The sequence below is a fragment of the Ziziphus jujuba genome, chromosome 1, assembly GCF_031755915.1.
Source record: "Ziziphus jujuba cultivar Dongzao chromosome 1, ASM3175591v1".
Taxonomy (NCBI): domain Eukaryota; kingdom Viridiplantae; phylum Streptophyta; class Magnoliopsida; order Rosales; family Rhamnaceae; genus Ziziphus; species Ziziphus jujuba.
Genome location: NC_083379.1, coordinates 10839062 through 10858749, shown reverse-complemented (window position 1 = coordinate 10858749; position 19688 = coordinate 10839062). Strand labels below are relative to the sequence as shown.

Genomic DNA, 19688 nt, shown 5'->3' with positions numbered 1-19688 from the left:
CTCTACTTGTCTTTTATATTTGAAGTAAGAAGTTACTTTTCTTTAATGTATTATATTTGAAGTAAGAAATTACTTTTCTTTAATGTATTTCAATTTATAAGATATTGTTATATCATTATTCCTAAGTAAAATTCAATCAGGTAATGGTTGAGGTGTCTCACTGAAGAACTCTGAATTGTTACCAAGTTGGGAGTTTACAAATGAATATTATTAACTATACCTGGCAATTCGGATTGGTGGGTCGTGTTCGTGTCAACCCGTTTAATAATCGTGTCAAAAATGCCTAACCCGAACACGACCCATTTATTAATCGTGTCAGGTACCTAAAACACTAACCCGACCTGTTTATAAACAGGTCAACACGACACGACCCGTTTAACACGATTATTTTAACGGGTCGTGTTGACCTATTAACCCATTAACCTGAAATTGACCTATTAACCCGAAAACTAACCTATTAACCCGTTAACCCGAAAATTAACCTATTAACCCGAAATTTTTTTTATTTTTTTTTATTTTTATTTTTTTTTATTTTTATGTTTTTGTTTTATTAAAGATGTATTTTTTGTTTTTAAAAAATTAGTAATAGAAAATTATTTTTATAAAATTTTTAATTTATAATATTTTTTAGTTATTAAATATTATATTAATGATAAAATATTAATTTAAAATTAAATTTAAATGGGTTGTAATAGGTATATAATCGTGTCGGGTTGAAACTGACACGTTTAATAAATGGGTCGTAACGGGTCAATTTCGAGTTAAACAGGTCAACCCGAAAATGACACGATTAATAATCGTGTTAAACGGGTTGACCTGATTATGACCCGAACCCATTTATAATAAACCCAAACCCATTTATTCCGTGTCGTTTTCGAGTCGTGTCGCCATGTCATGATCCAAATTGTCAGGTCTATTATTAACCTTAAAAAGTATTAACCAAAAAAGTTTACTATTTGCCCATGCACAGACTAGTTACTTAAAAGGGGCTTTTAAAAGGGGCTTTTAGTTATAGTACCCAGATACACCATCAAAAATTTAAAAAAAAAGTTGTAGTACCTACAACTTTAGGTAGACTATTTTTGATAAGAACAACTTTTAGCTAGACTATTTTATCCCAAAAAAAAAAAAAAATATATATATATATATATATATATATATATTAGCTAGACTAGGTTTGCTTTGATTTTGAAATATAGTGTGTATATATATATAGGCAATATTGAAATATAATCATATATGGTAGAAATGAAAAGGATTTTAAAAAATTTAGTAGAAATAGGCCTTAATTTCATGTATATATACATATATATATATATATATATATATATTTATTGTTACTGTTTTAGATGGTCCATGCCGCATATACATATATAGGTTTTGCCTTTTGGCTTAAGTATCCAAACATTGAACGAAGAAAGGTTTTGCAATTCATATATTGGTTTACTACAATTTATAAATGACGACCCACACCTATTTATCGCTTTTTAATATAGTTTGTTTTGCGTTTGCGCCGACATGTGGTACTAATCGATTTTTATATACAGGATTAATGTCAATAAATTCATTTTATATTTGTATGTGTGTATTTTATTGTCCTTCAGCATGGGACCTGCACATAATCAAACATCGCAATGAACAAGGAACTTTATTTACGGTGCTCACCAATTGCATTTAATCTTATTCATAAAGCATTTAAATGTAAATTGTAAAAATAATTATGTTACATAACTAATATAAATAATATTTTTTTAAAATTATTATACAATGATAAAAATAAAAATCAAGATGATGTAGTGTATACCGCATGTTTACTTATCTGTAAAAGCTCTATTAAACATTACAAATTGTTTTTTAAAAAAATAACTTTTGAAAAATGATTTTTTTTTAAAAAAAAAAAACTAAGGTATATAATTAATTAATAGCTAATTCATGATTTAGTATCATCACATCATGTCATCTTTCCAACTCCATTCGATGATGTACCATCTGTGATATAAACTTGCAAAAAAGGTCTTATGGGAATTGAAGGGTTGCGGATTAAAACCCCTTGAATGCTTAAGTTTGAGACCTTTTTTGGGTAAAATATTTGGATGGAGTTCAAACAAGGCACCTCCCATTTGGTGCCCTAGCCACTTATATCCTACGAGGGCAATCATGTACTTCTTGCCACGTGTTTTCATCTAGTATCCCTTTGAATGGTCTAAGAGATGGTATTATTCTTGAGTTATGCCCAAAGATCTTCAGGATGAAGCATGTATAAGTTGGGTCAATAACCATAACGTCTCTAACTAACATTGGGTTCCTTGCCATTTGATTTGGCCCATTGGACATGCATATATAAATGGTGAGGCACGGCCTCGCTATAAACAGCTTTTATACATATAGTAATAAAATAATTTTAAAATTAATTATATATTCCTACCATTTAGATTTAACTTTATTTGATAAATTTTTTTAAAGTTTTTGGATAATTTTCAAAAGTGTTTTAATATTTAAAAAAACACTTTTAATCAAAGATAATGAAAAATACTTTCTTCAAAAATTACTTTAAAATAAATAAAAATATAATTAAAAACTATACCAAATATGATTTTAAATATTGTTAAATTTCATGCACGATAGAGATGTTTTTATTGTCTTATAATCCCAATCTAGTGATGGGATTATGATCTTATGTCGTTTAGTTTGTATCTTTTGATTCTATTTTTGATATGGCCTAACCATTAGCCAGTCAGTAGTTGGTAAGTCTCAGACTAATTAATTAGCTATTTACCCAAAAAAAAAAAAATACTAATTAATTAGCTGTTGTAGTTAGATGATGATAATGATGATGATAAGGAATTGAGGATTGAAACAATCCCCTGAATTAATGGTCCAAAAACAAAACTCAAATTTCTAGATTCCAACATGTTACGACCCATAGACGATTCTAATTATCACATTATCCAAATTAATATTTTTCTTTAAAAAACATGGCAGGGACATATTTACTGAAAATTTCTACTTACATGTCAAAATGATTTACAAGTCAATTATTATTCAATATATAACAATATTTACGTCGGACTTATGTTTTTAATTTGACATCATATATAACTATAGGCTATTAAATTTATATTTTATTTGATAATTAAAATGAAACAAATGGTACGATGTAACCTTAAATGCATATAATGCTTTCTCCATCCATATTCATTCGTAGGTAACATAAACAAATTATTTTCAAGCATGGAGCACCAACAGAATTGGTCAACTTTGAACATGGAGTAAATCTCCACATTTGACCAAGAGTCACATACAGAGCTTCCAAACAAATTGGGTTGACTTTGGAGGATTTGGGGGTTGACTGATCCGGTCTCATATTTTGAAGTAGAATATTACCTCTTTTATGAATGGAAACGAAATTCCGAGTACTATTCAGGCGTCAAATCCAATCTTTTAGGCTTCGAATACGCTAACTTTGCTGAAAATAAGCAAATTTAACTTTTTCTAGTATTCTTTGAATGGGATAGTCTGAATTTTGTGCCGTGTGTTATCATGTAATTGTGAAAAATTAAACATTTTATTTATAATATTTTACTTGTTTTGGAAAATTCGGATTAATAGGGTTCACTTTTCGTTTTTCCTAGTTATATTTCATATTCGAATTGTAATGGACGTTTCTATGAAATAATATTTTAAAATTATATCAATAATTCCTTTTGATTGCGTCAATCAATAAGTTTCGAATTTTTATTTATTATAATTCAAAAAAAATGAATTTTTATTATTTATTTTGGGAAAAAAATTCTCATTATTCACATATATATATATATGGTCAGGTCGACCTCATTTGTTTTTATATTATATTTTTTTTTATTAACTTATAAATCACATTAAAAATTGACATTTAAAATATAAAAATTATAAAATATAAATTTAATTACATTCTAAAATTTTATTTATAAAAAAATAAATTTTTCATGATATAATGAATAATAAATATAATTTTAAATTTTAATCATCGATATGATTTAAAAACTAAAAAAAAAAAAAAAAAACTCTAGCACTAATATTAATTATATGATTGAAAAATAATTGTATATATATATATATATAAAACTATGTTTGTATAGTGAGTTTTTTACTTTGTATGATAATTTATCTAAGAGCATATTCAATCATGGATACAGGTTACTATTCATGTAGCATAAAATTTGATCATATTTAAACCTAGCTAGGTGGTATAAAAATAAATTTGATTTTAAAACTATTTTAATATGTACAAAAACTATTTATATAATTATTAATTAATTATATTTTTATTACTTTTTTTAAAAAATAACTTTTAAATAATTTTTAAATTTTTTAAAAATTTTACAATATGTGATATAACTTTTAGAAATTAATAGTGATATTGACAATATCTAGAATGACATTTATTTTAAATATTACCGTTAGGGAAAGCAGTTTTTTTTTTTTTTTAAATATTACTTATTTGACATATTTATTTTCATAATTTATATTCTTGTTAAAAATGCTCCAAAATAATTATATTAAGTTGAGATTTTTCTGCATTACTTAATCTGAACATGAACTTCTACAGTGGCTGCAACCATGAAATTGATTAATTGTTTTATTATTGGTAAGGAAAAGAGACAAACTAACAAAAGCAAATTAATCAGCGGGCACACCTTGTACTGTAGCTTGAGTTTCAATTGGAACTGTCCCTCATGCTAACAACTCCTTTGCTTGCAGCTCTAACAAGAATATGAAGTGGTTGAGGCAAATGCATGTCTTAAACCTGTCTAATCACGAACCAATATTCATCTAATTATATAGTTCACTCAAAATTATGTAATTTAGTAAGTTTTATTATTTGAGACATATATTTATAAACTCAAATACTAAAAATTATATGTCCCAAAAAATAGTGTCTGATATACATAAATTTCTAATATAAAAACTAAACAGCCAACCAAAACCAAACTATTTGCTCGTAAATAGAAACTTTGCTTTTAACATCTAGAAGAAAAGAACTACAACCTCTGTCACCGATAAATGATGTAATATGGTAGACGGTAATTAATGGCCAATATATTCCATCAATGGACAATGGATTTTATTTTTTTTAAATTAAATTTGATCTGATGAATTTTTTTTTTTGTAAAACAAATTTTATCTGATTATAAGAAAGTCACTATATAGGTATTAATTTTAATGTGGAAATATATAATTAGCCATTTTCCTAATAATGTATTCTTTAATTAATTGAAAATATATAAGCTATTAAAATTAATTAATATCAGAGAGAGTGAGGGTCAATGGGGTAACATGGGGGTTTTGATGATTTCAGCCAAAAAAAAGAAAAAAAAAAAAGAAAAAAAAAAGAAAAGGGTTTGATGAGATTGAGAGGATGTTTCTGTACATATACATATGTATGTAAATTATAAGTGGCTGGCTGGCTCCTAATGAAAGAAAACGGACCCCCACTTCTCCATCTCTTCTCTTCCATCCATCATACCTCCTCACCTCTCATGTCCCTGCTTTGCTTACTTTAATGATTTTGCTTTTATATATGCCCCTTTTTAACTTTTTTTTTTTTTTAATCTCTAAAAATAAATTCTCAATTGTTAAAAAAAAGACTAATATATGTAATTTCCTTCTCCTTCTTTTTCTTTTTTAAATTAAGTTGACCATCCCCATCAAAAAAATAAAAAATAAAAAAAAATAAAAACTTAAGGTGATCATGACTCATGAGATCCTAAATATGAGATAAACTTTGGAAACAATGGCTGTGGTCCTGAAGCAGACCCCCACCGACCAAAAGTACATAACGAGTCTTAGTCTGTGGAATGGAATTGAATGGACTAGACGCTCGTTTAATTGGTACTATACACTCTAACATTTGTACTAATTTTACTCCTTTTATTTGAGAGTAAAAGAAATAAATAAATAAACCTATCAAGCACTATTGTTGTATTAAATGTAACTCGGACTTGAGTCATATACAGAATAATCATTAATAAAAATAATTATTTTTAAAAATGAAAAGTAAAAAAAAAAGTACATTTCTATTTATATATTTAAAATTAAAATTTAATCTTTATAAATACTTTTTTCAAAACTATTCAAATTTAAAAAGATTAATTGAAATTAAATTTAATATTTATTTATATGTTTTTAATATGTGATAAGAAATATATATTTCAAAATTTATTTTGATTAAAATATAAAAATAAAAATTTTGAAATTATAAAAATAATTGCTATTTTTTTAAATAAAAATATATTTATTTTTATAAAATAGCTGTTGACAAATTTAAAAATTTAAATTTAAATTTATAAGATAGATATTCTATTAGTATATTAATTTTATAAACCAAGCATGCCTCCAGCCTTTTCTAACTTAGGAATTTATAAGAAGTTATTACTAATGTCATTAATTATGAGAATAGATTCAAACCCACTGACTTAAATTTGGATTATATTTTAATTCAACATTATTTAAAGTACCGTTGAACAAAAGTTAAAAGGTTAGGCGCCTTGGTAACTAAGGCGAACTGCTTTCCTTATCAACTAATGTTCAATTTATTTACCATAAAAAAAAAACAAAAAAACAAAAAAACAAAAACAAAAACAAAAACAAAAAACAAAAATAAAAAAACAAAACAAAACTAGTGTTCAATTTTATGGCCAAAATGAGGGAGTGGGCCTGCACCAAACCAATTTGGGGAGTGTGCCTCAAAGATCACCTAGGAATAAACTAGTTGAGTTGCACATAAATTGGCTCTCGGATATACCTTAAAACCCAAAAAAAAAAAAAAAAAGAAAAAGAAAATGTCATACACATATTCCCTAAAAGAAAGGTAATGTTCATAATATAATTAAGCAAGGTCAATAGTAGTCTTATGGTTAGAGATTGAAGACCCCCAAACATCAATGATGGAGTTAAAGTTCTTTGCAGCATTCATTGAAGGGAACAAAGAAAATATAACTATAACAAAGAAAATACCAATTATTCAGTCCTTTCTTTGACGAAACGGAAACAATATAGAAAAGGAACCTTAATATTCAAATTTAAAGTAATCATAATTCTCATGCACAACTATATATATATATATATATATGAACGCACAAAGATTCGAATTTAAATCATTCTTAAAGAAATAGATTCATGCAATTCTCATGCACAACTAAATATTATCTTAAACGACAATTGAAAAGATTAATTAATTAATTTTTTTTTTAATTTTGTAATTCAATATCCATGTATGATTATTCAGAAAAATCTACCAAAAGTATACTCTAGAAAGAGGAAAAAGTCCAACAGAAACAGTAGTTTCTTTTACAGGATTTTTATACTATTTCAACTAATTTGAGAGGGAGGAGAATTGAAGAATATGTTAAATTTGGAGTGGGTTTTAAAATATTTTAATTATTATAGTGTTTCGTCCATACATGTATTTCAGTTTCACTATTGAGGAACCAACCAAAGCTTAGACTCAGCTAACGCACCCTGCTGCAACTCTGGCCTTTGTCTTATTCACTGGTTGTTTTCTGGCCCCCTCTGCAAACCCATCAAAAGCCGTTAAACACACCCCCCCTTATCATCTTATTTTCGCAATTAATGTAACTCCTGTTTCAGAAAAAATAAAATAAAAAAAAGTAAACTATAATATTTTGAAATAAAAAAATGGTGAAATAGGAAACTAATTAATTAAAGAAAAGAAATTGACAACGAAAACAGGAAAAGTTGAAACAAAAAGAAAAAGAAATTTTCTGGGGGGCAAGGATATATCACCTTTTCCAAGGGGAAAAGAAAATCCAAAAGAGAGTACCTGTAAAACCCAGGCAGGTTTGGCTGTATGTATGGAACTATTTGTTATATTAAGAAATAAGAAAGGAAAGCCTAAGCCTTGTTTGCCTGCCGCCTTCTCCAGTACCTGTCTTTTCTCTTTCTCCATGGACTTTCTTTTGTCTTCCTCCTCTCTCTGCTTTTAACGACTCCCTTTTTATATATCCCATCCCCCAATTACCTTTCTCCTGCTACCAACCTGCTTCAAAACCCAGATCCAAAACACCAATTCCATTACTAATATATATATATATATATATATATATAAATGCTCGAAGTTTTTAACTACATATATGTACTTTGTATATGTATATTGTAAGTATCTCTGCCTCTATAGTCTGTAATGCTCTGCCTCTCCTTTTGTCTCTCTGGTTTTTCTTTCCTTTTTCTGCAAATCTTCTGAGATCAGCAGCTACAGTAAGTTCATGTAGATGTATATGAAATCCTGATTATGTATGTTTATTGTATATGATTAAGTTGGAGGTGTAAATTATTACTTGAAAATGTTTGTGCAGGTTAATTGTGAATATGGATTTGAAGAAGGCCAAAGTAAAAGTGTATTTTGGGAGAGTTTGATGGATATGGAAAAAAAGCTTGCCTGGCTCCCTGAATGCCATCTAACAAGTTTTGCCAAAAAAGTGTTGGCAGTCTTCTTACTTGGCATAAGGGGAGTCACGCAGGCTCATCATATATCTATCTATATATTTAATCAAACCACACCATTTTGTGCTCTTCATCATCTAAATCACAATCAGATAGATATGTGGTGCCTTTCCCTTTTCAGCCTTATCATCCAAAACTAATGTGTGTAAGCTTTTATTTTTACTTTGTTAATCTCTCTCTCTCTCTCTCCCCCTCTACAATGTCACTCACTTTCAGGATAAAAAATTAATTAAATTTAAGTGGAATATGAGTATATGACCATGTGGTTTTAATTATAAAGTTTTCCTTTTTTTTTTTTTTTTGGGTTTTTCCTTTTCTGGAATAGTAAAGTTCTTTCTTGCATGGATTACCCAATTAATTGAGATATTAATTGACCTTTGGCAAGTAATGGAGGCGGATAAGTTTGATTGAGATATAGATATGTTATTGAGATATTAATTGATATATATATATATATATATATGTATATATTTATACACATGCATATATGGATGGTATATCTTCTTGGATAAGTTTGAGATTATGATTTTTTATTTATTTATTTATTTATTTATTTTGAACGTTGAGATGATGATTAAGAAAATATTTTCTGAAGAGTGAGTAAAATATATGTGTGGCTATCAGGCTACCAAGTAGAAGCCTGAAGAGCAGGGCGTTTGTGCTGTGGGGCTTTTGATTTGTATATATTTGGTTTAGATTGGATCTCTCTGTTGTTGAAACTTACTGATGGCAAATGCCTGTCCAACATCCACATACATAATTTTCTACTTAATTGAATATATTGCACAATTTGTCTTACATCAATTTAGTGTTGGACCTTTCTGGGGCTTAATTCGTCCATGTAAGGTGTATATAATATTAATATATACAAGAATAGCTTTTATTAGGCTGATTAGACATAATCCTGGTAATATAATCAGACATTAACCCTCATCATAAGCTACTTAACGACAACAATTGCATATAGTTTTTCTTTTTATGCATATATATACCACTTTTTTTAATTAATATGCATGGTTTTTACGGTCTTGATGAATTTGTGTATAAAATAAATATCATATTATATAATATTGGCAAAAAATAATATATATAACGTTACTGTCGATGACAACTAATCTTTTTTAGCTCCACTAAAGAAAAATAAGCTTTTTAAACTTAATTAATATTTATCCCTAGTAAAGTAATTAAGCTGTCACTATTAATTGTATTTAATTAGAGAAGACCGTTGTGTGTATAGCCAGTCACTGGTACTCTGACCCTTGTGAGGGGTTGCCAAGTTTGACTTGCCAATTACGACAGTGACCAAACCGTGAGAACGCAACAAAATATCACACTATCATCCCCATCACCTGCGTACTACTGTAGCTATATATATATATATATATATATATGTGCTTTTGTTTTGTTTATATATCTACTACATGTTCATCATCACTTTTTCTTTTTTACTTTAAATTGAATATATTATTTATGGCAAGTGATAATAAAATACTAATGGCATTTACATTTAACAATTAATTTGGTTATAATTATAAAATTTAAATTTTTATTTTATATTTTTAGTATTATATATATATATATATATAATTTTTTATTATTTACAATAAATTTACTTTTATTCCAAAAATGTTTAGAATCAGCAACTTTCTAATGGTAAGTGTAAATAAACCAAGTAAACCTCACTCAGTATATATATATATAAAAGGATGCTAACAACTAAAATTAAATGTCCACAATTAATAATTTTCATACAATCAGGGTCCCACTAATAATGAACGAGTGCTAAGAACTAGCAAAATTCTTTTTAATTTGCTCAAAATTATGACCCCCTTTAAAAAATTAAAAAAAAAAAAAGTGTTAGATCTAACAAGTTTTCATTAAGATGTCATCACAATCATAAGATCTACGTAACAATAACACCCTATATAGCAATGAATGTTTAATTAGATGGTTAGCTACACTTATTTTAACATTTTAGTTTGCCCCCATTTTCAAGCTCGATCCTTCCTTTTGTATATTTTTAATTGAGTGCTTCAATTTTAATTTTAGTTTCAATTTAGATCCAATGTTTTCAATTTTTCCAACTTCTTTTTATCATAATTCTTTTTCTTTTTTTTCTTTTTTTTTTCAACTAAAACTCTCAATTTCAGTTCATGGTTTTTATATAGGTCAAAAAAGAATTAAAATTTTGATCAAAATAAATATCTTATTATAAATTTAAAATTTTAGAAGAATAAAATAAACTAAATAAATAAATATCCATACTTTTAAGGTTAAAGTCCACTGTTTCAGATAAAGGTCTGAGTTCAAGGTCTCCCATTCACAATAAATAATAATTATAATAATTTATGCAATAAGGCACATTAAAAAAATAAAATAAAAAATAAAAAAATTGAGAAAATTTGAAAAGTAAAGGGCTAGCTTTGTTACATCGAATAAAAGCATAAGCCTCGCTCATTGTTACAATAAGTAAGCTTAAGAGCCCCCAAAAAAAAAAAATTCGAGTCCTTGATCGATTAAAAGGAGGTCCCCTTGAAGCTTTATTTCCGACGATAGGTTTGAAGGTCTTATTAAATTAGGCACAAAAAAATTTAGGATATCGTTAACTCATTGTCATATAGACATGGGAAAAAGGAAGAGAGAGAAATATATACTATGCTCTAAAAACTCATAATTTTTTTACCTTGTTTTTAAAAAATAAACAAGAAAATGAAAAAAAAAAGTTTTAATGTCCAACCTAAAATAGTAAAATACATTAAAATTAGGTTGTTAAGTTTTCGATATTTTGTCTCGTTGGAAAGATTAATTTATCAATTTACACATAATATAAATATAACCAATTACACATCTTAATTTTATCCCAAAGAGAGAAGAGAAAAAAAAAAAAAAAAAAAAAAAAGAAGCCACATCTTAATTTCTTTGATTAATTTGGTTTGGATGCAATGTCCAAATCATTCCTTATATGCATGTATGAATCTACTATGCTTTAAAAAACTCATAATTTTTTTACCTTGTTTTTAAAAAATAAAAAAGAAAATGAAAAAAAAAAGTTTTAACGTCTAACCTAAAACAGTAAAATACATTAAAGATTAGGTTGTTAAAAAGTTTTCATGTCTAACCTAAAACAGTAAAATACATTAAAGATTAGGTAGAGATTAGGTTGTTAAAAAGTTTTAATGTCTAACCTAAAACAGTAAAATACATTAAAGATTAGGTTGTTAAGTTTTCTATACTTTTTCTTGTTGGAAAGATTAATTTATTAATTTACACATAATATAAATATAACCAATTACACATCTTAATTTTATTAAAAAAAAATCCCACATCTTAATTTCTTTGATTAATTTGGTTTGGATGCAATGTCCAAATCATTTCTTATATGCATGTATGAATATCTATATGCAACATTCACCAAAAAATAAAAATAATAAAAAAATAAAAATTGCATATCTATATGCAATCCTTTTTTTTCTGGTAATGATGTCTATATGCAAACCTTGCTTCTTCTTTTTTTTCTTTTTGTTTTTTGGTTTGGAGAGAGATAATTGCTCTTAAGTACAAAAAAGGCCTCCAAAATGGAGAATACAAACAGCACCCAGGGAATCAATCAAATGGACTGATGAAAGCGCCTTGGGCAAAGAGTTTAGATTAACAAAATCAAAACAAAAGCATAAATTAGACTTAAAAGAGAGTTTTTGGCTAACAAGTTTGTCATAATTGGATGTTCTTGAAGCTTCCTTGAAACTACATAATATCCAACGCTAACAGTAACTAGCTTCCTAGAAACGACATAATATTCAACGCTAACAAAAGGTAGAAATTAATGTGAAAGTGTTGTTGTCAGAGCATATTAGTCATTTTCACACATATGTCAATAAAATTCTTTTTTTTTTTTTTTAAATGTCAATAAAATTATAAAATTAGTACAATCCAACGACTCAAAATTGGAAGGGGATGCAATTAATTAATTAATGCGAGCCCAGAAAAGTACATCACTACCAAAGCAAACAGTATACATGGTTCCTTCTATAAGAAATATTTCTGGTGAAACAGGAATAAATACTCCCCTCTCTTTAATATCCATGTGAATCTGATATCAGAGGGAGTATATACTACTGTTATAACCGTATTGTAAATATTGTCCTTTCTATTCTTTTCCTACACCTACATGTGGAACCAACATGTGTATCGAAAAGTGAATACGTATTCGGATTGTATTGTAGATTTTTCCATTTCTATTCTACCCCACGTCCCCTTGATATTATATATATATATATATAGTTGTAGAAATTCTGGTCTCCAATTAATTTATGTCTTATATTTTCTGTATATGACTACTTATTAAGGTTCTTAAATAATCAAATAAACAACTGTAAGTAAAATTTATTTCCAGCGAAAACTTTTGTGGAAAATGTTACCTTTTGTGGAAAATTTATCTCCAATTAACTTTTGTGGAAAATGTGGCCAAACGTATAGGTACGACACAAAAATGTTTATGTGACTGAAAAAACGTAGTCTTTTTCTTTTCCCTAAAATAATTTATTAGTTGATGGAGGTATATCAGTGGGGGCATAAATTACAACATATAAAAGTTGTGGACAGTGCTTTGGAGCTTGGTTTTACTTTATATTACCTAGACCAAGACTTTAAAAGGAAAATAAATAAAATAAAATAAGAAGACCAAGACTTTTGTAGGGTAAGAGAAAAATCCCAAATATTGTCAAAGAAAAGGAAGGTTTCCAGAAACAACAGCAACTGCTAGAAGTCTAGTAAATGTAAAAAGAAATTACAAATGCAACGAAAAAGTATTTTGTGGCAGCAAAGACACGGTTTCCGTGGCACACGCCACAAGTCAATTCCACGTAGGGAAACATAATTAATTGAACGACATTGACGCGTTCGTTTCCTTGGCCAACAAGGTTTCCACACACATATACATATATATAAACATGGCCCTTCTTCTTCTACAACCATCGTGTTCTTTCTTCTGGGTCTAGCAGAGAAACTATACCAGTTAAAAGACCAAGAAAAAGATGGCGGTAAGTATGTATATATATATATATATATATAAATATACATATATATAATATCACTTTGACATATATTCATTAATATTTCTCTGCATTTTTGGCTTTATGGGTCTGGTTAATTCTCATTCATAGAGTTTAAAAAATTTGTGGGTTTTGGGATTTGTTTTTGGCAGAAAAAGATTGTGATGAAGGTGGCGATGAGCTGTCAGAAATGCAAGACGAAAGCACTGCAGGTTGCCGCAACAGCAGAAGGAGTGAACTTTGTGGGTTTAGAAGGAGATCAGAAAGACAAAGTGGTGGTGATTGGGGATGGAGTAGATGCTGTGGCATTGGCTAAGAATTTGAGGAAGAAAGTCGGAGGAACTGAGATTGTTACTGTTGCAGATGTCAAAAGCTCCTGAAGAACTAAGTTTCCATTCCATGGGTTTATTTATTTTAATTGCTAATTTTTCTATCTTGGTTTTCTATTTTCTCATTAATTTGTATAGAAATTTAAGCGTTTGACTTGGTTGGCTTAGGGATTATGTTCCGTTTTTGTTGCTTATCAGTGATCACCAATAATTGGTTTTTCACTTTTTCCCATCCTCCTCTGTTTTCTTTCCAAAACTTAAATTTCTTCTTGTGGGTTGTGTGAATTTTGTTGCTAAGGTATTTTGTGTTCTTTAATTTACCATGTTCTCCTTAACAATTCCTTTTTATTAATTAATTTCTTGAAGATTTTTCCTGGAGAGATTGGAAATGAGGTATAAACAGCCATTTCAAAAATTTCCACTTTTTAACTTGTAAGTGAAATGGGAGCAAATAAACGAGTCAACTGTCAACGACACAGAGAGGGAGATATATGGTTCTCACTTCTTAAACCTTAAATGGTAAAATTTTATTACACTAGAAAAGCTTGAAATTATGTTAATTATATGTCCCTATATTATCATGGTATAATTACTATTACAGTACTAATTAACAACCAGTTTGAAAATCATGTCCAAAGTGAATATATATGCACCTTCAAAGTGTAAACAGGGGTAAAAGCTTCCGTTTTTTACTAATGGAAAAATGAGGCACATTGCATATATATATATATATAGTAGCAAAGCTTTGTTAATTTGGGGAAGAAAGGAAGTGTTCACAACGTAGACTAGCTTCAAATAGACATTTTGTCCTCATTAACTTCAAACTGCCAAAAGCTTAGACAAGAATAAAGCCCAAAAAAGAATGAACCAAACTGGATTTAGCCAAGAAAAAAGACAGAAAAATGGTTTGGTTTGGTTTATTAGTAGTCAAAACCTTAATCCGGAAAACGACTACAACTTTTTCCACTTAGACAGCTGCATATCTTATGTGAAATGGCTTTTTTATTAATTTTTTAGAAATAAAAAAAAATTTCCTTTTATTTTTTTAACTTAGGGCCCATAAGGGCAATTATAAAATGATCAAAAAAGGTAGTATATACCATGTAGCCTACGATATTGACACTAAAGTTCATATGTAAAGTTGTCCATCTTCCACAAAGCGACTGTTTTTTTTAAGCCAGCGAGGTATACCACTTCAATCCCCCCTCTGTCATGTGAAAGTTTCCGCCGCGTATTCAAAACTGCTTTTTTTTTTTTTTTTTTTGGGTTTCTGGTTTCTGTCTCTTTGTTTTCTCTGTTTTCTTCTCCTCCATTTTTCCCTCCCCTGTTTCTCCATTCAAAATTAAATAAATTTAAATGGTATTTGAGCATGGTTTATTAAAAATCTTTTTCCTGTCTAAGAAAAGTGAAAATTCGTTCATACATGCATTACCAAATTAAATGGAGATATTATTCATAAAAATAATAATAATAAAAATTCAAATGGAGATGTTAAGTTTGAAAAATTATAAATGGCCGGAGATATATTATATGCATTACTTGGATATATGCCATAAGGTACGTCATTTTTCTGTGTGAGCGGCATGAGACATTTGATGGCAAAACAGAAACAGAGTTAATGGTGCATATTTTTGAAAATTAAAAAGGTATGGTTGCTAATTTTAAAGTTTTAAGAGACATGATGCAGCAAATTCAATAGTTTAGAAAGTATCAGTGCAAATAAAACCGTATACATATAAACATATAAACATATATATATATATATATATAGAAAATAGTAATATGGATGAGGTGGTCCAAGTGGTCCTGTATTTTATGGGGAAAATACAGTCTATTATGGAAATTACTTTAGTCAATATCTGAAATATGACCACCGGATGGTCTTGATTGGTCCTCGCACACCACTTTCTAGGAAACTTTACCCACACTAGTATTCTTATATCTGTACATAAAAACAAATTTTATCCAAAAAAACAAAGGATATATATAAACAATTCCAAATCTTATTAGTTTCTTTGATTAATTTGTCTGGTTGCAACGTACCCTCTGTGTTATCCGAATCCTTCCTATACGCAATATGCATGTATGTCCATTTGCAACCCTTGCTCCTGAAGCTTCCTCCAATAAAAAGTAAAAATTATGAATCTGTAGTTGTCAGAGTATATCGATCGCATTCACACAAATATAATTAAAGTTTTTTCAAAAAATAGCTACTTTACACATGGATACTTAAAAAATAGTAAAAAAAAAAAATTAAAAAAAAAAAACCAACTATGGACAAAAATATTATTGACTAAATTGAAAATTATAAAATGTTATTTCTCTTACTTTTTCATTTTTTTTCTTTCTCAAATAAGCACTAGTTTTCTTTTGAAAAAAGCATTTTCACTTTGTGACACCGATCCCTTTGGTATTTCATCTACTTTCACTTTCTTTTTCTTGTATTGTCTCATATTCGAAGTTAAAATCGGGTAGAAATTTAGATATGGGTATGTATTTTCTCCTTTGCATGTCATGTATTTGTTCTCCTTGGCATCTCTTATATTTTCTCATTTTCTTTTAAGATTTGTTGATATGGGTGTGTAATAAATTAGTTTATAAGCAGTTATATATGAATTTAATGATACTTAGGTGATATATGTTATGAAAATAGTGAAAAAATTATATAAAATTGAAAAATTGCGAAATCCTGTAAAAACGGAGGAAAATTGGCGAAAAAGATGAACTTCATCCATTTTCAGCCAATTTGTTAGCTTTCACTAGTTTTTCGCCAGTTTTCCGCTAGTTTTCCACCGGTTTTCCACTAATTTTCCTTCAATAGGAAAGCGTAATATTTGGCCAAAAAAAAACAGAAATGACTTTTTTGGTACAATTAATATGTTTGTTCAATATTATTCATATTTTTATATAGTTATTAATCTAGTTTAATGTTATTCATTTAATTTTGTAGTAAAATAAAAGATGATGATATTGTAATTGCGGTTTTTATATAATGGAACATTGTTATAAAATGATGGTGGTCATTGGGAGTATCAAAGTTTTTGAATTTCACAATGCATACCATGGGCTGTGCACGTACCACATAAGCATAAATATTAAGACAAATGGACATTCAAAAGATGATGATACAATAATACAATGTTTCATGTTCGTAGCTAAAGCATATTTTGTTAAAGATTTTGAGTTTTATATGGGGCAATTTGAGGCAAAATACAATAGGGCTGCACAGTACATCCGATCATGTGATCCTATAAGGTGGGCCCATTCTTTTTCTCCATGTAGAAGGTACACTATCATGACCAATAATATTGCAAAAAACTTGAATGATATTTTGCTAGATGCTAGAAAGATGCTAACAGTAGTATTGATTGAGCACATACTGGATTTACTACAAAGGTGATTTTATGAAAGACATACTGCTAGTGCAAAATTGACAAAGCCTGTGACTGATCATATGGAAGAGCAACTCAGAATTCTCAATTTGGAGTCTATCAGGCTATGTGTGAAGATAGTTAATATGTATGAGTTTCTTGTGGAAGGTGAGAGTTTAAAATGCACAGTTAACCTCCAATAAAAAACATGCTCATGCAAAGAATGCAAAATTACTCCTTATGGCATGTGTTCCCATTACTACACTGTGGACGTATATCGTGCAACTTATACTGAATCCATTTACCTTGTACGAATACATGGTCTTATGCTTCGAATTAAAAATTTTTAATTTAACATTCTGGTTTAATATCTTTCGATAATTATTTTATATCATGGATATTATATTTTCTACTCGATGGTAATGCTATATTTATGTTATGATAATGGTGTAATATGTATTTAACAATTTTATTTTAAGAATTAAATCCCAAATGAAAAAGGTATTTTGGAATTGATTTTAAATCTTTAGTTTACATCTCATTTTATGAAATGTCCAAATGATTTTGAAAAGAAAAACAAATATATATCATTTTTTATTTTCTTTTAATTGGTTATTTATTTTAAAAGTCAATACATGTTTTGTTAAATCCATCTTCATCTTATATAATATTTATCTCCACTCTTAATTTTTTTACCCCAATATTAATTTATTCATTTATTAGAAATTGATTTTCCAAGTGGAGGAAATTAGTTTCCAAGAGGAGTAAATATTTTTCGACAGTTTCCAACAGGAGGAAATATTTTTCGACAGGAGAAAAATGATTTCCGCTTGGAGGAAAAAAATTTCGACAGACGGAAAATTATCCAAAAGCTTGAATTGAGTTACATATAAGGGGTTTGTGCAAAATGGAATTCTAATAAACATGCCACATTTTGTAGACTGTAAATTAGTTATCTTTACATCAAAATCCATTATTATCTTCGATAAATGAACATCAAAATAATCCATCATTATCTTTACATTTAAATGCTAATATAGGAAAAACAATGCATCTTTAGTTTTTTTCCTAAATTCATATGCTTAATTCTTTATTGTAAGTCTCATGAGCATACTTCCTCCTTGATTTTGATTTTTTATTTTTTGATCTTTGAAGGGCCATCAACTGGAAACTTGGTTGACTAGTCACATGGTTATCTAAAGTAAATTTTGAGGTGTTTATCAAAAAAAAAAAAAAAAAAGTAAATTTTATGGTCAATTGAATTGCAGTTAAACATACAATGGTAAGGAAGCAAACCGGAGCATGGTTGCCTTGCCTTCATATATTTAATTATGATTAAATTCAATTTTCTTTGTGTGATTAATATTCTAAGGACTAATTCAAACCGCTTAGAAAAGCAAAACAAAAAATAAAAAGAATCCAAGCTTTATTTTATTTTTTCTATTCAAAGAATCCAACGTGTTACAATTTTATCCTTCAATATCCATCTAATTTTATCTCTCTCTCTCAAACCCACCTTCCAAATCAAAGAATAAATAAATAAATAAATAAAAATCCAAAATCTAGATGATAGACGGTCAAATTATAAGAATGTCTTTAAGCTAGGTAATATTAATTTAATTGTTAAGTTATTTATACTTATAATTAAAAAAATAATGAATTGGAAATATCAAAATTGAAAATTGAAAAAACATTGTAAATGATTAAAATTAAAAAAAAATAAAAAATTTGACAACAGTGTTATTAGGTTGACCACAGGGAAAAAGAAAAGAGCTTAAGAAGAAAAGAGAAGAAAAGATGAGGAGGGCTTGTCTTAGTCAACCTCCTCCTACTACCCTCTACAAATGCCTCACCAAATGCTTTTGCTCTTCTTCATGCCCAATACCCAAAGGATTTTGTGTAGGAAAAGATCAGTATCACCATGTTCAAATCATGCTTGGCATCGAGTTGTACAAGAAGAAGGTGTATTTCAAGCTCAACCACAACCAGTGTGCTTGGCTGGTGGGACCGCATTAAACCAGTTCCTAGGGACCCCATCACTGGTGTCACCGAAGCTTTTCTTGCTGACCCCCACCCCAACAAGATCAATAATCTTGGAGTGGTACATTCTCTCTTGCTCATTAGAATACTAGATTTTATCCCTCCACGTGCGTTTTGATAGAGAAAAGAAAAAAATATCTTCGTTAAGAGTATTTTTATCCAGATAGGTAAAAAGTGGGTTAGATTTTAAAAAAAAAATTTCTATTTTTCAGCAATCAGGTGGCTATTTTTCAAAAAAACTTTAAAATTATTCCTTTTTGCCTCTACCCTGCATTTTATGAAATTTCATAAATATCCCTATCGATGTTAAAAAATACCTATATTTTAAACATTTATTGTAGGTTAGGATAAAAATAAAATGTTCAATTTCATACAACCAAATCATCAAATATATA

At 28.4% G+C, this 19688-nt stretch overlaps 1 protein-coding gene and 2 long non-coding RNA genes across 3 annotated transcripts; 2 read left to right on the top strand and 1 right to left on the bottom strand.

The window, feature by feature from the left end:
• Window positions 1-7184: 7184 nt before the first annotated feature.
• LOC125423598 (uncharacterized) lies at window positions 7185-8358 on the bottom strand. Its single transcript, XR_007242303.2, has 2 exons — window positions 8139-8358; window positions 7185-8038 (listed from the first exon to the last, which is right to left on the bottom strand). It is a non-coding gene; the product is annotated as an uncharacterized LOC125423598 (long non-coding RNA).
• LOC107416287 (uncharacterized) lies at window positions 8118-8755 on the top strand. Its single transcript, XR_001581284.4, has 2 exons — window positions 8118-8256; window positions 8355-8755. It is a non-coding gene; the product is annotated as an uncharacterized LOC107416287 (long non-coding RNA).
• A 4643-nt stretch (window positions 8756-13398) lies between these two features.
• On the top strand, window positions 13399-14200 carry LOC107416262 (heavy metal-associated isoprenylated plant protein 47). Its single transcript, XM_016024742.4, has 2 exons — window positions 13399-13541; window positions 13706-14200. The coding sequence occupies exons 1-2, from the start codon at window positions 13536-13538 to the stop codon at window positions 13931-13933; spliced, it is 234 nt and encodes a 77-aa protein (XP_015880228.1). The 5' UTR covers window positions 13399-13535; the 3' UTR covers window positions 13934-14200.
• The last annotated feature ends 5488 nt before the right edge of the window (window positions 14201-19688 follow it).